The sequence below is a fragment of the Denticeps clupeoides genome, chromosome 14, assembly GCF_900700375.1.
Source record: "Denticeps clupeoides chromosome 14, fDenClu1.1, whole genome shotgun sequence".
NCBI lineage: Eukaryota > Metazoa > Chordata > Actinopteri > Clupeiformes > Denticipitidae > Denticeps > Denticeps clupeoides.
This window is the reverse complement of record NC_041720.1, coordinates 18384088-18411800: the sequence shown is the minus strand read 5'-3', so window position 1 is coordinate 18411800 and position 27713 is coordinate 18384088. Positions and strand designations below refer to the sequence as shown.

Genomic DNA, 27713 nt, shown 5'->3' with positions numbered 1-27713 from the left:
GCAGTCCTTCGACCAATGAGAATACCGGCCGTGAGTATGACGTCAGTTTGGCGGGTGGTTTGTCTTTTGTCCGTTTCGCGGGAAGCTACTTTTTACCGCGTTAGTAACGTCGTCACCTTCTCACTTATAGAACCATCGAGAGATTTATTAATAAAATGCTTTTCCGCACGATAGTCGATAGAGGAATTGATAAACGGGGGAGGCGCGGCGGTGAGTAGGCTAAATAAACTGTGGAATACATGAATAATGTTGTGTTTCTTTGGTCAGCCTCATGTATAGCTGTAATGGCGTGTCTGTGACGCGTGATCGGTGCCTGATCGCCGCTTTGTCGCCCGTTTTCCGGCGCAGGTCCCTTCTGCGGCGCGGAGTACCCGCTCTGGTCGCTGCTGGACGGGTACCAGTGCGCCCGCCACGACGAGCACGTTTCATACGGCAACCTGGGCTCCGCCGTGCCGCCGTTCGGATGCACCTTTTCTTCCGGTGAGTGCGAGTTGTTTTACGGCTTGGAGATCGTGTGTATGGACGCTTAGTGAATTTCTCCAGATAACGCCACATAGCGTCTGAAATTGTTCGTTACGTGTTGGGTCTTCTTTAGATCTGACTGTTGGAGAGTAAACCTGCTGATCGTTGTCGGCAGCCCAACACTCACGTCCAATGCATTATGGGAGTTCATGTGTATACATCTGTACTGACATGCATACAAATATTTACCTAATATACATAAATAGGATATATGTATAATTTATATTGTTTTTACACTTGTCCATATTTCTATTTTGCACATTGTTTGTACAGTGTACTTTTATACTTAGTCCACTTTGTGATTGCCTGTTTTTCATAAAATGTAAAAATAATGTTTATTATGCAATTAGTCTGCAATTGAAGCAGATGTCTTAAACCTGCTTTTTTAAAAATCTGCTTTTCTTTCTTTCTAATAGCCCAGGGGCTGCAGAATGTTCTTGCAGTGGCCAACGAGGAAGGAGTTGTGAGGCTTTATAACACAGAGGCGAGACAGACGTCTGTTTCGAAAGGTGAACCACTCACCTCACTGCTGACATTTTCATGTGACTTGCATATAAACGAATAACATGGTGATTTACTCGCTCTTCTAGTCTCAGAGTGGCTGGCACATGAAAACGCGGTCTTTGACGTGGCCTGGGTGCCGGGGGAAGCTTGTCTGGTGAGTGGGTGTCTTGTCCTCTTCGCTGTGATCTGCTCTGTTCAGTATTACACACAGCGGGGTAGACAAATGCTCTTTCCTCTGTAGGTGACCGCGTCAGGTGATCAGACAGCTCGACTGTGGGATGTGAAGAGTGGGGAGCAACTGGGAAGTTTCCGGGGTCACCAGTGCAGCCTGAAATCCGTGGCCTTTTCTCCGCAGGAAAAGGGTAAATGCCATTTCCACAGCTCCACCCTGTTAACATGACACGCAGACCGTAAAAAAAATATTCTCTGTACACAGCGGTGTTCTGTACTGGAGGCAGAGATGGGAACATTATGGTCTGGGATACACGGTGCAGTAAAAAGGGTGAGCAACTTTCAAATGGTTTAGATCCGTAGTATGGAGATATTTAATCATACATTTTGTTGACTGAAACGCGACTAATCCATTGTCCAGTTATTATAGCAGAACAGATCTTGTCTGCGTATTGCAGAAGAATATCTGTAGTTTTTCATTGGTCTGTATCGTCCCTCTCCCACCTTCAGACGGTTTCTACAGACAAGTAAAACAGATCAGTGGTGCTCACAACAAAACCGACCGGTGCACACCTTCCAAAGCAAAGAAGAAGCGGGGGATGGCACCTTCTGTCGTGAGTGACCATTTGCAATATCATTAGCTGCCTGTTTATTAAAGAACCACTTGTAAATCTCTGGATTCTCTCTTGTAGGACTCCCAACAGAGTGTAACTGTGGTTTTGTTTCGGGATGAACACACACTTATCTCCTGTGGAGCAGTAGACGGGTAATTGACATTAATGTACATTATATGACGTGAATAGAAAGATTGGATGTGAAACTCTGTACATGCTTGTGTCTTAGAACAATCAAGATGTGGGACCTTCGGAGAAACTATACTGCCTACCACCATGACCTGACTCCACTCCAGACGTACCTGTATCCAGGATCCAGCACACGCAAGCTTGGTAAGAACCGAGAATCTGGAATATCCCACAGAAAGCTTATTTTAAGCTCCCTCATCCAAACAGCTGTCCATCTGTTGTAATTAATATTCATATTTTTAAAATGTAATCTCAGAAACTCTTAATAAGTACATGTTTTTAAAAAAAAAGTCACTGCTCTGCTTTCATGGCAGCCGAAACCTTCAAATCATCATACATTTAAAGTATTTAATCAGATACATGATGTTATGTGTGCTGTTATCCAATGTCGACACACAAAAGAAGCCACATAGTTCACATCTACATAGGGGCCTGTCTATCTTGGGTCATATTTCTTATTAAATGTATGTCTTGTTTTGTTTTTAGGCTTCTCTGGGCTTGTGTTGGATTCCACAAGTTCCAACCTGTTTGCCAATTGTACTGATGACAACATTTACCGGTTCAGTGTCAGTGGGATGAAAACGGCACCAGGTAAGACTATTTTCTGCTTAAAACTAGTTATGCAGGAAAGGAAGGATGACTGGAAATATTAATAATAATGGACAACAACAAGACAAAGCTTTCCATATGCAGCAGATTTGAGAAGAAGCATTAAAAAAAAAAAATGTAAATGCATTTTTTTTTCTCTACCCTTAGATGGCAGCACAAGGTTTAGATTTTTAACAATTAACATTATGAGCAGCACACACAGATAGTGGGTCTTAATGTCAGCCAGAATCAATTCTACGCCATTAAACTGAAAGGTCATTAGGTTTCATGCTTGCAAAACAGTTTACCATAATCTGTAATATGGACATTTATGGACTCTTTACAGTGGCAGTGTACACAGGTCATCGTAACTCCTCATTCTACGTGAAGTCCAGTATTAGCCCAGACAACCAGTTCCTGGCCAGTGGCTCAAGTGACCAACATGCTTATATATGGAAGGTGAGACAATTAAAGAGTGATATTTAGAGAGAGAAATCATTTACCATGATAAAAGAGTTTGTCAATATGTCATTGCCTTTTTTTTTTTTTTTTGTAGATTTCCAACCCAGATCAGGCCCCAATGCTGCTCCAGGGTCATAGCCAGGAGGTCACGTCGGTGTCATGGTGCCCAACTGATTTCACAAAGGTATTTAACACCTTTCTTGTTTATCTGGTCATCATATTTTATGATGACAGGGTTCTTGCGGTCATTAAAAGCCTGGAAAAGTCACATAATTTGAAAAGAGAAATTTCCTGGTCTTGGAATACAAAATAAACATTTATGGAAAATAATTGGAATCTAACCTACACATGAATGCATACCAAAGTACATATTTCCTGTAAGATTGCGCAAGACGTTTTTCTACATCTACAACAACAAGGTTTAAAACTAGTGCAGGTGTAGTATCTGTAGTTTCTTTACATCCCTCATTAGCATTTAAAGATACAGACCGAAACTGTGCATTCTGGGAAATCTTGTTGTGGGAGTGGATCAAACTGGCTGTAATTCTGCACTAAAGACTTCAGATACAGTATTAGGGGACAAACAAAGACCAATGCAAAATCATTTTTCATAATAGGGGATCGTTAATATTTTTAGGGTTGTCATAAATTTATTTTAACAATATTTTGACTTTTTGTGAATTTTTTTTTTCTCCTTTCAAATTTTCACAGAAATTTCCAAGAACATATGCCTTAGAGTAACTGAAAACGTTGTGTAAATTATTTTGTAAAAATTTGTAAGAACCCTGTACAGAAATCTGCTGCAGCTAAAAATATCCAGTTATCCAAATACCATGTGGACATCCCTCGCCTTTTTTTGTCCCGGTCCTTGGTCTGTTCCTGTGCAGCTGAGAGGATCCCTGTGCTCAGGGTCGCCAGGAAGCACAGCGCTGGCCCTGCGTAATCTCCACTCTTCTTTCTTGGCAGATTGCATCCTGCTCTGATGACAACACTATCCGGATTTGGCGCCTGAACCGAGGGGCAGATGGTGCAAAGTCTTCCACTGGCGAGGCCAACCTTGTGGGTTGGGCGTGTCCCAAACCTGAGCCCGCCAATAAAAGTCCGGGTGAGTTTTAACACAACCAATAGGAGAGGAAGTATTTTTCTGAAAGGGTTTGTGAACGTATTTTATAGCTGACATTTGCCATCTCTCTGTCTCAGACCTTGAACTCATTCCTGCCCAAAGGCCCCTTACCAATAGTTTGGGACCCATTGCATCTCCTCAGCCTGCGGCCTGTGCTCTCAGCCTGGCTGACCTTCCCCTGGCCTCCATCACCTCTGTCCCACCTGAGCTGAAACCCTGTACTCCTCCGCACAAAGCTTCCTTGGCCACCTCCATCCATCGCTGGTTCGCCCGTACTCCAGATTCCCCGGGAGAGCAGCGCACCCCCCCGCTGAGGAAGGTGTTGAGCCCGTGTCCGCAGAGCCCCGCACGGACCGCCCCGTCACCCACAGAAAGGCGGGCCAAGCGGCGCCTGGAGACCGGGGAAGGACCCGAGCAAAGTGGGGCCTGCGCTGGCGCGTGTGACTGTATGGCAGAGCTGTCCCCTGCCCCTAAACGGAGCCGCGACGTGGACATTACGTGCTGTGGACCCTCGAGGGAAATCCAGGCATCGGGTCTTCAAGGGACTGAACCATCAAGCCAGGTGGACAAGGAGAACAACTGTCCTGCCAAAGCTGACTGGCTCTCAGTGATTAGCCAGAGACTGAAGAGAGGCCAGGGCAGCCCCTCCCCGTTACCCAGAAGCCCCGGTTCCAATAAGCGTCAGGACAGCCGGACCCCAACCTCCCCGGTGAGTGCAAAACTACATCTTTCACCGATGCTGCTTACGCTGTCATTTTTTATTTCAAATGGAAAGAGTTTGCAGACTGATTTGTCAAGTTCTGTCCTGATCCTTTTAATCACCTTTTCCCTGCTTTCTTAACCAAAGTAAGAATAGTTATCATGAGAGAGAAGTTACGCGGATTGGGAATGTTTAGCACGCAATCTGGATGACTGTGATGTTCAGAATGTTCAGAAATGTTCAGTTCGTAGTTCTGCGTGTGGAGAGGAGAGCATATTAATTTGATGGTTTGAAAAATATGCAGAAGTCATTTGAGTCATTAATTGAATACTGGCTTAGTGGTTAAGGAAGCGGACTCGTAATCTGAAGGTTGCCAGTTAGAATCCCGAACCCCCAAGGTGCCACCGTCCCCACACACTGCTCCCCGGGGGCCTTTCATGGCTGCCCACTTCTCACCAAGGGTGATGGTTAAAAGCAGAGGACACATTTTGTTTTTGTCACCGTGTGCAATGACAGTCACTTTGTTTGTGTGTAGATGTGTTTTCTCCATAATGAATGTGCTCGTGATCTTGTCTAACATATTTCATGTTCCGCAGGTATTTGGCTCTCCTCAGTCGAAGATTTCCTCCTACTTCCAAAGAAAACCAGCAGAATGAAGCATGCAGAATGCTGTGCCGGTCTCGGGGATGTCAGGGGAGTGATCCTGTTGGGTTCTGTAGCATGATGTATATTCTGTATTTTAACAGGCATTGTTTTCAATATTTCTTTTTAAAGAGTCATCATGCGTTATCTTGTGTTTAAAAAATGTTAGTGGTTTGTATTCTGTGCACATCTTTTGAAACCTGCACATGTATAAATAGACTCTTTTCTTAGAATTTGAATATTTTTACACTCTTTTAAAAGTGTACTTGTGATTTATGTACATATGAATTGTATCTTTACCAAGGTTGCTCTGTCAATTAAATACCACAATTTTCTGCCTTTAGCACATAACTTATTTTACAAAAAAAAGATGATTGTGAAGTTCATAATTTAATTAAGTGTTAGCTGTTAAAGGCCCATTAAATGGTTTTTGCTCTGCATTAAGGATATTTGTCTATGATGTCATGGCTTCACACCCTCAAGGTTCTGAGGAATCTACATGGGGTTGCCTCCTGCCACCTGAAGCCATATATGCCAGGTGGATTGGTGCCAAATGTCCCATGACGGCCTCATGCCTCCATGACGTGGGATTTGGAGTATTGGCACTGAATGAAGTCAAAATAAATATGAAATGAGAGTTAAGAGTCTCCAGTTTTATTCACTGACACTTCTAAGATTGATGCATACCCAGGCCTCTTGGAACAGGCTCTATTAATTAATTGATGTATGTCATAATTGTAGTACAAGCATGAACGGGGAAGCCTGCAGACGTCTGCCACTTCAACACTTACTGACTTCATCAGTAATTTTCAACTGGACATGTCGATCACCAGATCCTAATATAACTTAACATGCATTTCTCCTGAAGGGTGCACTGATCTAAACTCATTCAAAATTCATGGGAATAAAACGAATCTCTTTTTGGATCTCATACATAAATGTCATTAATGCACATCAAAGCCTTAATGAAATTATTTGACCTCACTGTTTTCATACATTTGGAGGAGGCTGTTATACCATCGATTTTGTCAGTGCTTGTGCATTAGTGCTGCAGTTGCATAAGTAAACAGGAAGGCAGCTGGTTGTATGGTCAATTATTAGCATGAAATCCCATGTGACCAGTGGGTGGTGACGACAACAGTGAACTGTAAATCTATTCTTCTAGAATCTAGGGTGATGGTGACCCAACCCATATAATGTATACGTATTTACTGCGAATTAACACATGGGGAATATATGATAGCATATATGGAATATTTTAAAATGTGCAGCGATTGGGTCGAATTAGAAATCTTGAGCTCCCGTTGCTAACTTCCCATTGGTCACAGTAGGTCATGTTGTTTTACACAAACGCGCACCACCGCTGAAATGTCATTGGTCCAGTTTGGACGTTTTGAGACATGATTGGACAGTTGTGCTGCCTGTCAGTGACGCACGCTGTGACGTCAGTTGAGGACGCTCTCCAACAGGTCCCGCCCACGCCGCCTGTGGAGCAGCGCTGCGTCTTTACCTGTATGGACGCGCCGAGCGCCGGACTTAGCCCCTGGCTATTTGGACCCACGGAAACCCGACACTGCTTATTTGGGGACATGTCTTTTGTCGAAGCGACGCCATTGATTTCGCGGGCGTCGTCATAGTTCATCTTGTTGTTCAGTTCTTGCTTGGTTTGCCTCGATAACTTGCTGCCGGCTGTAAAATGCGCGTTTTCCATCTTTAGCCTGTAGCGTAATGAGCAGGTAACTCCAGATATGAATTAAGGTTATTTGTCGCCGGCGACGTCCCATGTCGTTGGGTGATTTAGGAGTCGGTTTTGTAAACAGGTCGCAGCCGCCGTGCTCGGAGATGCGGGCTCCCCGGAGAAACTGTTAAAAAAATCCAACAAGAACAAGATTTCCCAGCCAAGCGCGTCTCGACGGTTCACGCAACAAGATGTCGGCGATATCCGCGTCCGAGAAAGTGGACGGTTTCACGCGAAAGTCGATGAGAAAGGCCCAGAAGCAGAAGAAGTCGCAGGGCTCGTCTCAGTTTCGGACCCAGAGCTCGCTGGTGGAACTGTCCCCGCTGCCTCAGCTGAAAGGTACGAGTATAAAAGAAACTGTTTGCTGCTCTATTTATGTCGCGACATGTGGGGACCGGGGCGCCACCATTCAGATGACGTTTCCTGTCACGGGGTAAAATTCCGAATTGTTAGATTTTTCTCGTTTTTCTCAAGTTGAAACCCCGTCAGCATTTTCCGAAGAATTTTGGATGACATTGACATTGTGCAGTTATACGATACTGCCATCTTCTCAAGAGCCAAACATTTTAATGACCATTCACAAATATTTCGGCCTGGCAATATTGCATTGACATCAGTAGGCTACGGTTTTTGTCAGTGAAGGATTATGGGAGTCTGTTGGGTGTGGCTTTTTCAGACTTCACAAACTTGCTCACTGTTTAGTGAACCAGCTGAAATGGCTGAATGTGGATGCGGATTTACACCAAAACATCACTCACCCAACATGAAGTGCATTATTTGCTACATGGTGATTTTTAAAAAAAATTTTTTTTAGTCTACAGGTAGAAAAATATTTGCTGTCTACTATGTCTATGTCTACTAGGCAGTGGTGGCCTAGTGGTTAAGGAAGCGGCCCCGTAATCAGAAGGTTGCCGGTTCGAATCCCGATCTGCCAAGGTACCACTGAGGTGCCACTGAGCAAAGCACCGTCCCCACACACTGCTCCCTGGGCGCCTGTCATGGCTGCCCACTGCTCACTCAGGGTGATGGGTTAAATGCAGAGGACAAATTTCACTGTGTGCAGTGTGTGCTGTGCTGCTGTGTATCACGTGTGACAATCACTTCCACTTTCACTTTCATGTACTTACGTACGGCCGCATACTTTGCTATAATAGTGTGTCCAGGTTTGAGCCTGTGAGCCGCGAGGGTGTGTGTGGGGCAGACTGGTACCTCCACCGAGTACCTTCAGTGGGCAGGATGTGAAGGCAGCTCAGAAGCCCGGGCAACTGTAAAACCCCTACTGATGTTTCAGGCTGCTGTTGGTTTTCTGTGGGACTGTACATTTCTACTATGTACTTTTTTCTTTTTTTTTTTTTTTTTTTGCCTTAATCATCTTTTCATTATGTGTGTGATAAAATTGCAGTCACAATAGTCTGCTTCCATTTTTGTGGTTTGTAATAAAAGCAATATAACACTTTCCGTATTCAAGCCCCCAAGTTTACATTGGATATTGTATGCTTTCAAATGCTCTGAGAAAGTATTCAGAGTGACCTTTTTATTTTTTGTTGAATACTACCCCTGACATTTGTACTTATTTTACACTTACCTGAATATGATTTTGTAGTTTTGAGTTTACTATATATAAATTAATATAGTCAACTAATGTGGAAATAATCAAGAATCAAATCGAGTTGGGAAAATTAATCATTGCATCAATTGATGCAGTGTAAAAATGATTGTTTTGCCCAGCCATAAAACATTTACATTTACAGCATTTATCAGACACCCTTATCCAGAGTGACTTACAATCAGTACTTACAGGGACAGTCCCCCTGGAGACCCTCAGGGTAAAGTGTCTTGCTCAGGGACTCAATGGTAGTAAGTGGGAGTTGAACCTGGGTCTTCTGGTTCATAGGCGAGTGTGTCACACAAACATTTTTTTTTTATTAATTTCATTTTTTTTGCATGTGCTTTTTCAACATGTCATGCCTAATTGGGTGTAGTTACAGTTGCATAGTCCAATATGAGCGATTAGTTTCACAGTGTGTTGCACCAGAGTCATGTACTACTGAAAATGTGACTTCAAATGATAAATACAGGGTACTTAAACATTAAACAGAAAACAGCTCATAAATATGAATCAGCACTGGTGGAAGTTTGCAGGATTTATCAGACTGCAGTGACTTATAACAGCACTGTGCTGAAAAAAGGATTACATTCCATTTACACGGTTTTGTAATACATGAAAAAAAACATCCATGTTGACTAATTGTTTATTTTGCAAATAATCAATTCTGTCTAAAATTGCATTTCAAAACCCTTTTGCAAATAGAGCTAATCTGCCTACATATGTTTGTTCTTTTTTTATTGAACCACACATGGCCTTCAACTGTAAATCCCTTGTTTCTGTCCCCATTTTTGTAGTGAAATTGTGCCATACCTGATCAGAGAATCAGTGTTTGCCTTAGGCCTTATCTTCATAGGTCCATATTTATACAGGGTAAACGCCATCATATATTTCCATTTGCATGTTCTCAGACAGTAGGAGATAGTGAGTCAGTGTTGTTTACTATGATGCAGCTGCTTCGACAGAAGTGTGACTGTGGTGAAAATGGCTGGCCTATTGAAACCGAGAAATGCTTTCTTATGAGCAGAGAGAGAGCAAGAAGGAATAAAACTCAACAAGCTTTAACCAAGCCACAAACTGTCTGCACTTTATGTAGTTTTTTTTAATAATCAAGGCTCTGCCTAGCTGTCTGTTCCTGAAGCAGAGCATTGATAAATATTCTATTTATTTGTAGTGTACGTTGTAGATGATAGTGCCAGCAGTAAGCAGGGCTTGCCCCACCTCCCACACACCATTTAAAATTACTGCTTTTCCTGCTTGACTATAAAATAGGATGTTTATGCAAATGCAATGCTTTTGAGCTGTGGTCTAATCTTGTTGGTCATCACCTGAGACATATTAAGGTGTATAGAACACAGTAAAGTGTAATTTCAAGTGGTGAAAGCAGAAAGACTTGCTTTAAAGTTTGAAAAGCTGAAAAACTGACCTGCACAGATTAATGGAATAGTTTCACTTGACTAAACCTGTGGCCTTTCAGAGGGCATGATGTTGATATGTTGTCCGTTGTTCTGCGTCACTGAAGGCCATGTGAGGTCAGGTCATGAGGAATGGCACCTGACCTGCTGAGTTAGACAAGAGAGACGTCAATCATCCTCACTGCTGCCAATCTTTCATGTACGCTATTTATTCTTCATTTATTGTCTAGCTTTTTTTTTTATAGGCGTGGGTGCTCTGCTATTTGCAGTTGTGATCTATGATTTGGTTCAAAATAGTTAAAATTTTAAGGTTTGTTTGTTTATAATAATGTCTTACATAATGTACAAATATGTACCAATTCTATAAAACAATAGTGGTGTGTAATGCAGCCTCACAGCAGTTCAAACAAGATTGTAAAAAGGTTGCCGTGAGTGTTTTGCGGACAATAAATACATTCGCATTGATAGTGTATCCCTACTCATTCCTTACAGACCTTGGAACTGTGTTGAGAACCGGACACCTGAGTCTGTCACATGAAGGAGGAGAAAATAAAGGTGTTAACTGTGGAAATGAAGGACCTATTCCTTACACATTTTGAAGGGCATTAGAAGAGTGACCTTTGGAAAGGATTAAGATGTCTGCAGTTTTTCTGGCTGATCATAATAGCCAGATAGGTCCCCTATCATGAAAATGTGACTGTGAGATTATTTAACATTTAATAAGAGTTCCCCTGTCTATGGTCCTACAGTGGCTAGAAATGGTGATAGGTGTAAAAAGTGCTGTGGTCCTTCTGCTTTGCCATTTAGAGAGCGGCAGCTCAGACAGCTGGATATGGAATTTGTCCCCATATGTCGTCATGAGGGGAAAGGTCACCTTCTGTTTCTCATGCTTTTTCCACCCAGAGAATTTCCCAACCTCCCCTAAAACATTATCTTTTTTCTGGAAAAATGCCGACACAACTGTTTGCCAAACATTGTTGTTGGTGAATGGTGTTGGTGAATGGTGTTTCCGCATATGGCCCCTCAAATTCTATAATGCTCTCCCCTCTTCCTTCTCCCCTCAACACTCTCCTCCTCATCCCGCCTCTCTCCTCCTCATTAGCATTTAAAGCTACAGACACCGAAACGGCACATCCTGGGAAATCTCATTGTCGGATTGGATCAAAGTGGCTGTAATTCTGCTGAAAGATTGTAAAATTAAATATCTTTGCTCATAAATCTCAAGATTCATTAAACTCATTAAACTCAAGATCATCTTGGTGCATCCATAACACAGTTACATGCTTTATCATAATCAGAATTGCTTTATTGGCCAAGGAATTTGACTCTGGTTGATTGCGTCTCTCAAGCACAACAGTATAAAACAGCAATATACGTGAATATATCTGTGTTTACAAACTAATATTCAGCCTAATTTTTCAGTTTGTACTAGGGCTGCAACACAAATGTATTAAATCGATAAATATCGATTACTAAAAGAGTTGGCAACAAATTTCATAATCAATTTGTGTGATGTGATGAGACTTTTTTTTTTTTTTTTAAATAATCAAAAGCGTAGTGAACACATTTGGCAGATGTAAAGCATACATGTTTGTGTTTTTTGTGTTAGTTCATTCTTATTTTATTATTATTATTATAACAGCTCAAAGAGCAACATGTTTGTGCACTTTCTATTTTAGCTCTGTTTTTGAATTAAGGGTTTGGAAATTAATGCTTTTCTTGTTTTAATTTAATTGAAACTTGTGTGAGACCTGGAATACAAAAAAGTTGTGCCCACTTGCATAATGACCTGGAACTATGATAATATAAACCATGTTTTGATAGGACTGGCTTGTGCTAGTTTGCTTCTTTTCTGTTTCTGCTATGAGTTATTGACTGTAAGTGGTCATCATATATGTTATAAGAGAGTTGTTCTTCCAATTCATAAAAAAAAAAGTTTAGCATTCGTTGCATATGCACTCACATGCTCAGAACCGATCGGTCCAGATTCGACCCCCTGCTCTCAGCAGCTTTACCTGTAATGGCAGCTCTGCTAGGCTCACAGTGGTGCGACTCTACCCAAAGCAGGGTACAATGTCCCACAGGTACTGATCTAAATGTTGGATTGAAGCGTTATTGTGAGAAGGTTCGTGTTTACTCAGTCTTCCAGGTTTGTTCTAAATGGCTTGACATAGAAAGCAATTTCCTGGCTTGTTTTTATTAGCCATAAAGTAAAACGATTCAAGGCTAACTGTTCGCTGACCTCCTGACAAATGGCTGTCCAGCTTTCTGAGAGGAGGGTGCATTGTCACACTGTTAAAATGTGAGCTGCAGCAGCTGGGCTCACCATGTGTTGCCCTCCTTGAAATGAAACCACAACCAGAGTTCAGTTTTAAAATAAGGAGCCGTGTGTGAATCTGGATGTTTGGTGCTGCATCTGAGGATCTACAGTCGTGACGTTGCTGATTGAAATATTCCTCACGTGTGGCAGGGTGAGAGATTCAATCACTCATTGTACCTTAAGTCATCTTGTAATAATTTTCCACAAACCCTCATGTACATTTATGCTAAGGCTGCAGAGGCTGTTCGTTGTATTGTCTCCTGAAGCCTCACCTTTTACAAGTGCAGGCTGAATACACATGCTTTATCTAGATAGCCAGCCAAGTAGATAGATGGTCAATAATCAACGGATTAAAACATATTTTGACATCAGATAAAATAAATAAAAACCTGCTGGCAGCTAGATGCTGGCTCAGGCTCAAGGTGTTGCTGGTTCAGCAAGCAATTTCCAAAACCTGCAGCATCAGTTTTATTACCCAACATTTATAAATAAATATTACAAAGGGCCAAAGAAATGAAAAGGCCCTTAACCGCTCGGCCACCACTGCCCCACTAACTATCTCAAAATAACACACCGAGGGGAGCACAATGAACACAAAATACAAATAGACAGCTATCAGACCCCCAAATCCCCCAATCCCCCTTGGAATCAGCAAGTGATGTTACGGCCGTCATGCTCCCCTTCTGGATCTAGGCCTCCTCAGCCCTCAGTCCCGGCTTTGCCCACACAGGAAGTGTCACCAGAAGGACAGTCCTAAACACCTCAGATAACTCAAAGAAAAGATTAGTGCTGCACGATTAATCTAATCGCAATCGTAATCGCGATGTCAGTCTGTGCGATTACATGAACGCAAAAAGCTGCGATTTAAATGATTAGTACATGGATTGGATCGGATATGTTGCCAATCCATTCTCTCATTCTCTCAAAGTTTGCGAGTCTCACTTCAGTCGGATGTGACTTATTTGGTCACATGACTTTCGATTCGGAGACATATGGTTAGACGCCGCATGACTCGCTGCATCGTACGTCAATGTCGCCGCCATATTGTGAGAGGCTCTGCTGTGGCGTGAAGCATATACATGTCTATGGAGAGAAGTGCATAAAAATGCCTCACTCTTGTGCTGCTTGGGGCTGTACAAACCGCTGTATGCTCCAAACCAGGGATTACATTTCATAGGTAAGGCTGGACAATTGTTTTTTATATATTTGGCCATTATAAAATCCCCGTTTTATAAGTCTTAACCTTAGCTAAGATAGGCTAAGCTAGCGAAGCTATGCATTCCTGTGTTCAAGTCAGCCTCCAAACAACGTTTTGGGGCAACATAGGCATTAACTATTTAGACTGTTCTTAGCTGTTTAGTTAACTTTTCTCAAACTTTGAAGGTTTCCTAAAGAAATTCACCTCAGTTTACAAATCTTAACCTTAGCTAAGCTAGCAAAGCTATGCATCCCTGAGTTCAAGTCAGCCTCCAAACAACGTTTTGGTTAAACGTAAGAACTATAATACGGGATTTTATAATGGCCAAATATAATCAAAACAGTTGTTAGCCTTACCAGGGTTTGTCGTTCGACAGTAATGTAAAAGAGTTTTTTGTGATTTATTTAATTTTGTAGAATATTGTATTTTGAAAGCACTGGGCATTTCAGGTTATAAGTAGTTTGTATGTTTATCATATCGCAATCGCATATCGCAATATTGATCTCAATAATCGCAATATGTCTTTTTCCCCAAATCGTGCAGCCCTAGAAAAGATGATTAATAACCATAAGCGACCGTTTTACTTCCATAACCCTACAGAGTTCCAATGTGTGCACACCATATAAAACCATGTAAGGTTCAAAATAAAATATCAAAATAAACGTTTGTGCAATGTATGGAGTTAATTTAATCAAATTAATAAATGAACACAATAAAGTGTAGAAGGTGTTGTGGCGGCAGCCATGACAGTGATCAAATTATACTTGATTATAATGACAGGCATATTAACGGAAAACAGTTCGAATCCCGAGCCACCAAGGTGCCACTGAGGTGCCACTGAGCAAAGCACCGTCCCCACACACTGCTCCCCGGGTGCCTGTCATGGCTGCCCACTGCTCACCAAGGCTGATGGTTAAAAGCAGAGGACACATTTCGTAGTGTGCATATGTGTGCTGCAGTGTTACACAATGACAATCACTTCACCTTTTTTTTTATTCTTCTGAGCACATCCTTAATTGACCAAGGGCAGCAAAATGTTTTCTAGTCTTGCCCCAAAGCTGATATTGTTGACAAAAAGCTTCTTCAGCATCAGTTGGGATTGACTTTTGACATATTGGAATATGTGCATGTCTGTTTGGTTCAGGTTTATTGCGTCTAGTCAGTTTTCAATGCCGAATGACGAGGAATAAACAAAGTAAAACTAGCATACAGTTTTCCGTTATATAAACATTTGCTTGCTTTTCAGTTCTTCAATCATGAGAAAGTGAAACAATAAATGGAAAGCAAGCTGTGATCCAATTTCCATAACGTTATTTGATACTGAAAATGGATTAAATGTTTTGCGCTTGCGCTTTTGTTCTTATTTTTCTCTGATTATCTTTTTAATGCTATTTTGTTAGTTATTTTGCTTTATATGTTAATACAACGTCTCTGTCCAGATGTTCAGATTTGCAAAATGGGTTAATATGGGGGAAATATATATATATATATTTTTGTTTAAGGTGTAATTTTTCAGGACAAAAATAGCCAAATAATTCTTGCTGTGGCTGACCTGATTCTGGCACTCGCTTAAAGTCAGTCTGCAAAGCTTTCCTGTAGAGGAGATGGCAGGGAGTTTTTCCTCTTGTGGCTACCAAAACAAAGATTTATGGGTAGATTGGTGCAGTTGTCATGGCAACCTGAAGCTCTAGTGGCAAATCTCAATGCATTGCACTGACAGTCTTTCGATTCTGTGACTCAATCCTGTTTGTGTGTGTGTGTGTGTGTGTGTGTGTGTGCATGTGCGTGTGCGTGTGTGCACTGATGAACCAATGAATATCAAATGCAGCGCAGCGAGGCTTTAATGTTATGAAGGTTTTTTTCCTGCTTTCCATTTCTTGAGTACCGACAGGAGTCTGTTGATTGGTTGCTTGAGCTCTATTATTAGTGTGCTGGTGTTATGTAGTCTCAAGCAGTTCTGGTGCATTGTGGGTGATCATGGGCAATCTGACTTGCGCTTCCTGTTTTGTTCTGTGTAGTGGTAGTTGAACTTGACCTATGACCGGAGGGATTTGGGGCATCTAGTAGATGTAGATCTCAGGGTGAGGGTTTTTGCCCTTTGCTTAGTTGTGAAATTGAAAAACTGGCAATCAAAATTGTGAAATCATGAAAAGTATTTTTTCATGTCATGTTTGTGACTTCACTGTGTCAATTATGAGAATTAACTGGCCTTGCCAGGAAACCTCTGATTATATCATTTCAGAAAATACTGCCTTGGTGCGCTTAAACTGCTGCTCAGCATGTTTTGACTATTGAGCCGCCATCTGAGTTCATTGTTGGGTTTTTAGAGTTTTCATTTAGAGTTTTCAGAGATTGTAAAGGTAGACCTATGCTGTAATACATTAATATACATGTTAAAATCACTAGAAAAAAATGGTATGTGAACATCTGTCTATATAACAACATATGATGGGATTTTAACTAGTAGTTATGGATCATGTTGCATGTATAATACACCAACAAACTAAAATCATAGCAAAAACGAAACCATTGCATTAGAAGAGTTAATTATGCATGAAAATATGTGTTTTGATTTCTAAGATTTCTTACTATTATTATGAACATTCTTATCTTATGGAGTTTTTTTTTTTTTTTTTTTTGTATAGGTAATTACATTACCTGAAAGGGGCAGTGGTGGCCTAGCGGTTAAGGAAATGGCCCCATAATCAGAACTGTCCCCACACACTGCTCCCCGGGCGCCTGTCATGCTGCCCACTGCTCACTAAGGTTGATGGTTAAAAGCAGAGGACACATCTCAACTGTGCGCTGAGCTGCAGTTAATCACAATAACAATTTCACAGAAACAATAACTTTCACAGTAAAATTGTTTGCAGTTGTAAGTTGTTTTTGACAATAGTTCATATGATGACCTGTTTGAATTTCCCCTATCATTTAAATACATTTATCTGTATATCAGACTGTCACGTCCCTGTCTAGGGGTCAGGAGACGCGACAACAAACGAGGGGAATGTGTGCAGTGGGAAGACACAGATACCAAACCCAAGTGAAATATTGTGCTTTTATTTACAGTGAGTAGTGAACAGAACAACCAACCAAACCTAAAGTGATATATACAACAACAATTCACAGGAGGACAACACACCATGAAAGGAGAGACAAAACAAACACAACAAAGCCACAACTAACCACACTAATCACTAACACGCAACAAAAGGCTTATCCAACTACAATCCAAAACTAATACGATCCAAAACTCCAACTCTCTCCTCTCGCTTCCTCCTCCTCCGGCTCCACAACAATGAGCCCTGGTGGCTGGAAGGGTCCTTAAGTAGTTCTCTGTCCTGTGCGCTGATTGGCTGCTAGTTGACGAGGGAATTGGTGGGTGGAGCTATACATCCAAATCTCCTCCCCCAGCAGACAGCCTAAAAGAGAATACGCACAAAACAGAGCACCCCAAGCCATTCTATGGCCTAAAGGACGTAACACAGATGGCTTTATTACAATAGTTTTTTTTTTTTTTTTTAATTCAACAATGAAAAATTATGTAACTTATAGTGAAGAGACCAGCAAATAAATCCTGGTTCCTGGCAACTACTAAACAAGGACATACCATGAAACAAACCAGAGGGTCACCACAGCCACCACCACCGTTTTAACTACAGTTTCAGGGATCTTCAAATGGACCAGTAACATCATTTTGGACACATAATCTAGACCATGACACTGACTACATCCTGGACTTCTCCAACCCTACAACTGTAGGATTATTATTATATCATCCCCAACCCTGACACCATTTGCAGGCTCACTCTACACTGGAAGGGGGTTCCTCTCTGTATCACTCCTTCCCAAGGTTTCTTCCTTTCTTTTTTTTGTGAGGAGTTTTTCCTTGTGTGCAGAAGGGTCAAGTGTGGGGGGTGTCAACTGTAGGGCCTGTCAAAGCCCATTGAAACATACTGTATGTGATTTTGGGCTATATAAGAAATAAATGTTGTTGTTATAGAACATCATGAATTCTGCTGTTGCACACAAGACTAGTCTGCTGGAAACAATGATCAAGCATGATCATTTATTTCTCTGAAGCACCTCTCGTTTGTTTAGGTAATAAATAATTAAGAAATATTGTGACAGAAATATGAGTAGCTCACATGCTACAGTCATAATACTGCTGGGTAAAGGGGGCTAGTAGCCTAATGGGTTCACAGGTTCAAACCCCACTTACTACCATTTTGTCCCTGAGCAAGACATTATGAACCCTGAGTATCTCCAGGGGGACTGTCCCTATAACGACCCATTGTGAGGTACTCTGGATAAGGGCATCTGGTAAATGCCAGAAATGTCAAATAAATGTAAATGCAATGTCTAGATAAAATATTATTATTAGGATCTGACCAGTGGTAATCATTAGATAATTATAATTAATAAAAATAATCAACTATACAATGAATTACTACTATTAATAATAATTAATAATATTCTACCCAATATTTACTAATGCTACTTAAAATTCCCTCAGACCATTCAGACTGGTGTTGTGTCTTGATATTGGTTTTCAGCCATTACATAGACGTCAGGTTTGGATTGAAACCTAAAATAACATTGCCATGGAGTGGGTGACTTGACCGGTTCTGCAGCTGTCGAGAGAACAGGCAGGGTTATTCTGCTGCACTGCCATTTGTCATGGTTGGGCCGTTTGGTCGAGAGAGCAAATGTGCACCATTAATTTGCAGTTCTACACCACTACACTTTAACACACGGTAGACGTCTAGTATAAATAGTTCCTAAGAAGTGGATGTGTGAGTGTGTAATATTTATACATTTATTTTGTGACTAGTTCCCGGTCCTGACATCGAACTTACTTGAGTTCAGTTTTTAATGAGCAGCATTCCTGTCGCACATGTCTGCATGTTTGGTAACACGGAACTAAATCAGATTTTGATTGAGTGACGCAAAATGTAGGAAGTGCTGTGATAGGTCAAAATTGCAAAAAAGTTGCAGTGATTGGACAAAAGTGAAAATCACAAATAATTTGTGCTTTGAATTTGCATTCATTGTTGTGATCACAACCTCGCGAATTCCTGGAGGGACTGTGAAGTGTCCCAAAGTGGCTGTTACTCACACGTCCACAGGGAAATGATAAATTTTTGAGGTGTAGTCAAGTTCAGGACTTCATATGAATTAATCTATTTCAGGGATGCATTTAGCCAATTCCATTTTTCTTGCACTGCTGAGCAGGGCTGCCAGCAACTCAGTGGAGGTTTTGTAGCACAGACTAGAGAACTTGTGGTTCGTACTGTATACCAGTCTGAAATGATCCACACCACGTTTATCCACACCACGTGAATGTCAAAATCACAAGTATCCATCACCATTGTAAAAGGTACTGAACTCTAGGGCTATCAATACTTGTTCATAGAGTTAAAAGCCCTCTCAAACCCACCGGGTTTATACCCTGCCTGCTACATGTTTTGTATTAGTTGATGATGAAGATGATGATGATAATAATAATACATTTTATTTCAAGGTGCCCTTTCTAAAACCCTAGGTAACCTTACAGAAAGAAAAAATAAAACTCCTTAAAATAACAGAATAGTACAGGACGATGCACGGGACCAGTTTCTTAATTCGTATAACTAGTGGTCAGAACTATGAACAAGTGTGACATGTATGTACTACTGGTATGTACTACTTCATATTGAAGTACCCAGTATTATCACAAAAGCCAAACAAGCCATGTGTAGCACTAGTCTCACTTCCACAAAAAAACTCTACAAGCCTTCAGAATATTGCACCAAATATTTCAATGTGTATTGGGTGTCAAAACTGTGCAACAATTCAATATAATACTATTTATGCACTACCATGTTTATATTTTATTTTTCATTTTATATATGCAGCTAACATGGCCACAGGACGTTCTGCACGGGACCGCAATGTCAGTGGTCTAAAATCTACACGAGTACTGGCCAGTATTAAAATGTGGTGCATTGTATGAATGTTATAATTAGGCTTGATTCACTATTCTGTATAACATCTATAAACTGAATTTTGAATGTCTGGGTTATGATAGTCATTTTTCATTGAAATACTAAAACTTTTACATTTTAAGAGCTAACAATGTTTGAAATGTCTGCAATGTTCCACATTATCTGGGTACTAATCTTATTAATTTTTATATTATTCATACTTTATTAATCCTGAAGGAAATTGCTTCTCTGCTTTTAACCCATCACCCTTGGTGAGCAGTGGGGAGCCATGACAGGCGCCTGTGGAGCAGTGTGTGGGGACGGTGCTTTGCTCAGTGGCACCTTGATGGATCTGGATTCGAACTGGCAACCTTCTGATAGCTTAAGGGGCCGCTTCCTTAACCGCTAGGTCACCACTGCTCCCAATCTTATAAATCTTAAGTATTAGGACAAGTAAAAGTGCAAATATTACAGAAAAAACTTCAGGCCCTCCCTCAGCAGCTGGTCACTTCCACTTCATGGCACCCGGCCGGGTAAGTGTGACTGGGTTATTGCTATTGTGATCACTAAGGCATTCCTTGCTTTTTGCAATAATGCCACCTAATGCCCTGCGCAAAATACTGACCTCTAGCAAATTCCTGGGAATCGCCTCTATTTTGGTTGTCAGTGTTTGGTTTTTTTTTTTTTTTTTTCCCTGGCCATCATGGTTTGGAGGAGTACTGCCAGACTACTCTTGCCACACTCCACTGTGGATCAACACATAGTTATCTGCCAGTTCAGCAGCCTTGGAAGCAGACTGCATTATTTGCTCAGTAAGACGAACCTCAAGCTGGCGTGGAACACAGATTTGAATTGCTCTAGTAGCATTCGCTGCCTCAGCTTCTGGAAAGCTCAGAGACATTTTATGAAAAAACTGCTCCAGTAGCACGTTTTGCATATGTTTGTTCTGTCTTTAATGTCTCCACTTGACTATAGGCTTCTCGAACAAGCTCAAAGGCATCAAGTACAGCCCTTTTGAAAGCTCCGTCTCCTGCCCCATTCTGGTTAACGCCCTATGAACTGTCATTTATTACACATGAGCAGCCACACATCTGAATCATGAAACACATCTGAACAAAACCACCTGCATTAGACCGAAGCCTTTTGGCCAGAACAAACTTGGCCTTATGTAAGATTGCACTGATTGCCTTTCTGTCTGACTCTGAATCTCTTTCTGGTTTTGTGAACTGCTTAGCTTTTTTCCTGTACTTCTGCAGCAGTTCTCTTGCTTTCCTTTTTAAATTCTCTCTCCTAATAGGGGTGTTGGAAATTCATCTTAGAATAGATGCATCGTGATGCAGAGCATAATTGATCACAATGACGTTGGCTATTCTAGTTGAAAAGTAGTGCCAGTAGTGGCAGTGTCTTCCTGATCAGAGTACAGCACTTCTCAGGGTAGGAGTCTTGCACTGCACGGCTCGCCACTCAGTGGCCTTGTGTGACCACCGCAGTCAAAGTTGAACTGTGTTGATGTATTTTCTTGCAAACAATAGAATCCAAGTGGTCCTCCCCTTGGAAACACACAGACTAAGCGCAAATGGAAGAAAAGCTGATTTTATCAGTCTCAGTGTAAACGGACGACCTGAAAGCAGCTTTAGATTTATTCCAGTGAGGCTAACACAGCAAGTGGGAGGTGGAGCAAGCCATGCTTACTACTGTTAGTGTAAAAAAAAATCCATTTACAGTGTACATTAATAAATAACATGTTCACTGACAAGTGTTATGTGCTGTTGGATCGCTGCATGTACCAATGTGGCTGGATTTTCCGGTTATTGTTATGTGGCACATGGCATGCTTTTCTCATTACACTAGCACTTTCTGGAATTTCATTCTAATCATTAGACTAGAGAATTGGTTGAGAGAGCCGTCACTGACATTGACTGTGGGAAGTTGCGTTTGACAGAAGAAACATCCAGAAGCACTGTTTGCGGAATCTATTCTCAGCTGAAGAAAAATAATCACGGAATTTCCTTAAAGATATTTTTTACTTAGAATCATTTTGACTGCAAACTATAGCTGCACGATTAATCTAATCGCAATCGTAATCGCGATGTCAGTCTGTGCGATTACATGAACGCAAAATCTGCGATTTAAATGATTAGTACATCGATTGGATCGGCAAAATATCACTCATTCTCTCAAAGTTTGCGAGCTGACTGAAGTCTCACTTCAGTTGAATGTGACGTGTTTGGTCACATGACTTTCGATTCGGTTCAATGGAGACCTCAGATTCGTGACTCACATAGACATATGGGTAGACGCCACATGACGAGCTGCATCGTACGTCAACGTCGCCGCCATATTGTGATATGCTCTGCTGAGGAGTGAAGTACATAAAAATGCCTCACTCTTGTGCAGCTTGGGGCTGTACAAACCGCTGTATGCTCCAAACCAGATCCTGGGGGATTACATTTCATAGGTAAGGCTGGACATATTAGCCCATTATAAAATCCTGTTTTATAAGTCTTAACCTTAGCTAAGCTAGGCTAAGCTAGCGAAGTTATGCATTCCTGTGTTCAAGTCAGCCTCCAAACAACGTTTTGGCTAAATGTAGGCATTAACTATTTAGGCTCTTAGCTGTTTAGTTAACTTTTCTCAAACTTTGAAGGTTTCCAAAAGAAATTCACCTCAGTTTACAAATCTTAACCTTAGCTAAGCTAGCAAAGCTATGCATCCCTGTGTTCAAGTCAGCCTACAAACAACGTTTTGGTTAAACGTAAGAACTATAATACGGGATTTTATAATGGCCAAATATAATCAAAACAGTTGTTTAGCCTTACCAGGGTTTGTCGTTCGACAGTAACGTAAAGAGTTTTTTGTGATTATTTAATTTTGTAGAATATTGTATTTTGAAAGCACTGGGCATTTCAGTTTTTTATAAGTAGTTTTTATGTTTCACTTTGAAATTAAACATTTCACTATTAGTAATTTGTATGTGACTTTTCATTGATATACAAGCAAGTGCCCTTTATCATATCGCAATCACATATCGCAATATTGATCTCAATAATTGCAATATATATATTTTTTCCCCAAATCGTGCAGCCCTACTGAAAATGATACTACAAACTCCACTAGTATGTCAGCAGGCTTTTAAAATTCTTTATTTTCAAATTATGTGATGGCAAAAAATAGTTTAATATTGTAAATAGGGTTAAATATGTGATTTCTGATTAGCTGTGGGAGGTGCCTGGTGTAGAGATCCCAATTTTTCGTGTTTGAAAAAAACTCTACAAGCCTTCAGAATATTGCACCAAATATTTCAATGTGTATTGGGTGTCAAAACTGTGCAACAATTCAATAAAATACTATTTATGCACTACCATGTTTATATTTTGTTTTTCATTTTATATATGCAGCTAACATGGCCACAGGACGTTCTGCACGGGACCGCAATGTCAGTGGTCTAAAATCTACACGAGTACTGGCCAGTATTAAAATGTGGTGCATTGTATGAATGTTATAATTAGGCTTGATTCACTATTCTGTATAACATCTATAAACTGAATTTTGAATGTCTGGGTTATGATAGTCATTTTTCATTGAAATACTAAAACTTTTACATTTTAAGAGCTAACAATGTTTGAAATGTACTAATCTTATTAATTTTTATATTATTCATACTTTATTAATCCTGAAGGAAATTGCTTCTCTGCTTTTAACCCATCACCCTTGGTGAGCAGTGGGGAGCCATGACAGGCGCCTGTGGAGCAGTGTGTGGGGACAGTGCTTTGCTCAGTGGCACCTTGATGGATCAAGGTGTAGAGTGTAGAGATCCCAATTTTTCGTGTTTGAATTGTATCAGCATCATCCAACTTTTGAAATGTATTGGCTGAATATTTAGATATGACTTTGTATTACATTTTACATTACATTAAATTTTATTTATTTAGTACTCCTGCTAAGGCCCTGTTCAGTCAAGAACACTTTTCTCTAAAACGTGTTTTTCGGTTTCTAAAAAAACTGCTTCTACATGGGAGCATTATCTGTGCCCAGGGAGCAGTGTTGGGGACTGTGCATTGCTCAGTGGCACCGCAGTGGCACCTTGGCAGTTCAGGATTCGAACCCGCAACCTTCTGATTACCACTGCCCCTGGAACACTATAACTAGAGTGAGCCAGTCATGCAACAAATCAACTAATTCAAAGCGTGGTTTAACATCATGGTTCCAGCTTTTTTTATGTCAGGTCTCCCCAATGCTTATTTATTTTATATACGTTTTTTATGTTAAGGTCAAACGTGAAGAATGCGTAATATTGTGAAATGGTTATTTGCATGAAATGCACTTTTTTATTTTTTATTTTTTTAACAAGTAAATGGTTTTGCAAAAGCAAACAGGAAAGCACTTTGTTTAACAGTGATTAAATGTGATTTGTCATATTGCAGGTTATTTTCCCCACCCACTCCATAATAATAATTTTATGTGAATAAATATGTTTATAACAGAAAACATGGAATTCAGAAGAATTAAAATGGAAAAAACAGAATTTAGGAAAAAATAAAACTGATTTCACAGGGCGCTGCTTGTCATTTTCAACTTTTGGCCCCGACTGTACAGGGGGCTGGTTAGGGCAGGCTGATATGAGTCACCCATGCTTTTAAGCAGAGCCATAAACCCTGGATAACATTATATATCTTTCCCTGTCCCCAATGCTGGAATGTGTTTATGGAGGCATCAGTCTCATTTTCCAGAAACATGAAGTCACAAATAGTTCTTCTCTGAAAGAATTTGTGATGTCAGGTATTTTTACAAATGCGTGCACTTTGTAAAAGGTTAATGTTTTGAGGGAACATTGAGCACAGGTGTATCTTCTGGAATGTTCTCCTGCCCTGAGGCCTTGGGCCTGTAAGTTCTCAGCTGAACAGCTCTATGTTAAAAATAAATAAATAAATAAACCTGCTAAACTCTCACGTTTTTCACTTACCATACAGCTGCTCTATATTTCTACCAGCTGCAGGTGGAGAGTACTGTAGAGTAGGGTCATGCAAATACATGTTATCATAATTAGGCTTGAGTTTTATATAGTTACAAATATGCTATTTATCTTTTTTTGGGACAGAAGATGGAGGAAAGTGGAGAAAATTATAAATTAGCTGTAAGCATCATGAGACTATAGCCACTACCAAGATGAGCATATCATGTGTGCCAAGTCTTTGGAGAACATTAGGAAATTATTGCTATACGTTAAATTGCTACAAATACTCAGTAAGTCCAATTGTGTATGACTGCAATAACACATTCAATGTGCCTGGGCTTTACATGGACCAGTTTCTCAATTACTAAAACCAACAGATTGTCACAATCTTCTTTTAAAAGACTGTGCTGAGTGGCATGACCCTCAGGTAGTGGACACACAGTGTGATTGAACTGCTCTGCACTGATTTAAAAATGTGTGTGTGTGTGTGTTTCCTCCTCTGCCGTTGTCAGGCCTTTTTTTTTGTCAGTCTTTCTTTTTGTCCCTGTGCCCCAGGAGTTTCATTGTGTTTCATCGACCAACCGACCATTTTTAGATTTGATCGAGCTGCTCTATGGCCGCTCAATCAGCATTGTTACAAAACCTTGCCCCTTTTTATTTATGACTTTCCTTTTTGTGCATGCTGCCTTTGGTTTTGGTACAAGGCTATTACATGAGTTTAAGAGTAATTTGAAGAGAAAGAAAAGAGGATAAAAGAAATCAGGGTTTTCTGATCACCCCAGTTTTGCATTTCAAATATGATAAGGGGATTAAGGTTGAAAGCACAGAAGGCTGACTCTCTTCCAGGGGCAGGATAAGGAAGCCCTGCTATAGAAAACAAGCAGTTTTCCTGCTTTGGCTTTTTTAGTGTCCATGTTCGTCCAATGTTTTTTTTAGCTGTTTACTTGTTTATGTGCGTGGTGCTAGAATTTCTTTTGTGCTTTTAGTCAAGATTCTGCCTGTCATATAGATATGTGACTTATTCTGTCCTGCTCATGGTTACTATTTTGCATTTAATTTGGTGCCTTATTCTGAGTACCAAACAGTGGGAGTTTAAGTGGAAGTGACTGCATTTTGCTGAAGATTGGTTATTATTACACAAAAGGAAACATACAATCCACGTAATTTGCTTTTCAGTGCGCATGTCTCATGTTTTCATGAGGTTAATATATTCAGAGTTGTGTAATTCTACATTCATCCTTGCCTGCTGTGTGGGTCTATCCAAGGTCACAGTTTGATGTTTTAAAAAGTGGCTCCCTGCTTTTCCATCCACCCGCTGCCATGCCTCAGGGAAAAGCCCATTGATACTTCATATTACAGACTCAACACTCCATAACCAGCCAATGGTTGCAGGGCACTTGAGGACAGTTGCATCCTGGGGAGTCAATGCCGTGTATGGCTGAGTTCATCTGAAATGTTGTGTATTAAAGATCTCTTAATCGATGCATTGCGATGCAGACATAGATGATTCTGTATCAGTGCAGTGTAGAATATAATTGACTATATCATAATGATATTGCTTGGTGATTTTCTGCCAGTATAAAAATGAACACCCTCTGAGTTTTGTAGCTGCGTTCCTTTGGCGATTTACTGGTGTTCGCTTGCCTCTTTTTAACGCTCATCGCTGTTTGTTCATCTGAATTTGTGGTTTATTTGCCGGTGCATGTGATTTGTTCCACTGAGCAAAAGCCTCAGATTAATGCTAAAATCATTCAACAAAACCTTTTCTAATAAACGCTGAAAGAAAAACAATTACTATATCATCCAAAATATTTACGTAATTTTTTGCTTACAGCTTACTCTCTTACTGCTGGCTTTGTAATTACGCCAATATGTATATAATCATTTAGGGCCCTATGATTTCCATGATGCAGAAAACGTGTACTGAATTACGGAATCCAACAAATAAAACTGAATCCCCTGAATTATCTGCACACGCGCAACGTTATGGCTCTGCTCACTGGAAAACCGATGTCTGGAATTCAACTCTTAGTGCTGAGTTTAGAGCGGAACAATACCTAAACTTTTTTTTTCTTTTTTTTTTCTTTTTTTAAATGAATCGTAAGAACATATGTGACGACCACTTTATGTCAATAACTCATATCAGAAACAGAGAAAAGAAGCAAACTAGCACGAGCCAGTCATGCAACAAATCATCTGATTATGGCTCCAGTTCATTATGCAAGTGTGCACAACTTTTTTTTTTTTTTTTTTTTATATTCCTGGTCTCCCCAATGTTTATTTATTAGATTTTTTTGTTTGTGGAACACCAGCATGTGTTTACATAGAGACACACGCCTCCTCTGTTGTTTCCTGGTGAACTTGCTAACGTGGGTCAAGACGTAGTGGGGGCGTGAAGCCATCAATATTTAGGCATGTCATCGTTTTGTATTCGTGCATGTGGTTAACACTAGCCTAAAGCACAACCAGTTTTTTCCCCAGAGAGATCAGTGCAAGTGTGTTTGTGTTTGGAATCAAGAACACTCACAATGTAAAATGGGAAATTCCAGGTCTGTGAAGAACCACCCAACCTTCCACTGACTATACGTATCTCCAGGGTACCAAAAGGCCAACAAATGGCCTGAGGTGCCAGGACTGTAAAGCCTTATTGGGGTGTATGACATCTATATGTTCTTTTTAGAAAAGGCACAAACATCAAAGGACAATCTGATTGGTCTGCAACAGTTTTGAGAGTCAAATGGCTTCTCCAGATCCAGACTTCCTCTCTGAAGCTCGGCTTCTGGCTTTCTCTCTCTCTTCATCTATCTAGTTCTCCCTTTCTGTAATGTGGGCAACATTTTCATATACAATATTTCCATCCACCTGTGTTAATAAATTAGAAACTGTTTTGTGTTTTGCTCAGGGATACAATGGTAGTAAGTGGGGTCTGAATGTGGGTCTTTGTGGTCTTCTGGTTGTTGGATAAATTGAGCCCAAAGGTGTGGGTATATGATATAAAGGT

General features: G+C 40.6%; 2 protein-coding genes across 2 annotated transcripts in view; both read left to right on the top strand.

Moving 5' to 3' along the window:
* Positions 1–77: 77 nt before the first annotated feature.
* dtl (denticleless E3 ubiquitin protein ligase homolog (Drosophila)) lies at positions 78–5616 on the top strand. The gene is made up of 15 exons (XM_028953336.1): positions 78–210; positions 349–480; positions 939–1031; positions 1113–1180; positions 1268–1388; positions 1463–1528; positions 1708–1811; positions 1890–1963; positions 2041–2144; positions 2487–2591; positions 2935–3047; positions 3145–3234; positions 4017–4155; positions 4251–4882; positions 5470–5616. The coding sequence occupies exons 1-15, from the start codon at positions 156–158 to the stop codon at positions 5527–5529; spliced, it is 1956 nt and encodes a 651-aa protein (XP_028809169.1). The 5' UTR covers positions 78–155; the 3' UTR covers positions 5530–5616.
* Positions 5617–6984: 1368 nt separating this feature from the next.
* ppp2r5a (protein phosphatase 2, regulatory subunit B', alpha isoform) overlaps positions 6985–27713 on the top strand; it is a 63496-nt gene continuing 42767 nt past the window's right edge. The window contains exon 1 of the mRNA XM_029002320.1: positions 6985–7592. Coding sequence (XP_028858153.1) covers positions 7445–7592 — 148 coding nt within the window. The 5' untranslated portion in view covers positions 6985–7444. The remainder of the gene's footprint in view (positions 7593–27713) is intronic.

Bases quoted from the DNA above. Each gene is read 5' to 3' on its own strand.
- dtl (XM_028953336.1), top strand. From the start codon at position 156: ATGCTTTTCCGCACGATAGTCGATAGAGGAATTGATAAACGGGGGAGG. The intron at 1,529-1,707 runs GTGAGCAACTTT...TCCCACCTTCAG, and splicing joins TACACGGTGCAGTAAAAAGG to ACGGTTTCTACAGACAAGTA. The intron at 3,235-4,016 runs GTATTTAACACC...CTTTCTTGGCAG, and splicing joins GCCCAACTGATTTCACAAAG to ATTGCATCCTGCTCTGATGA.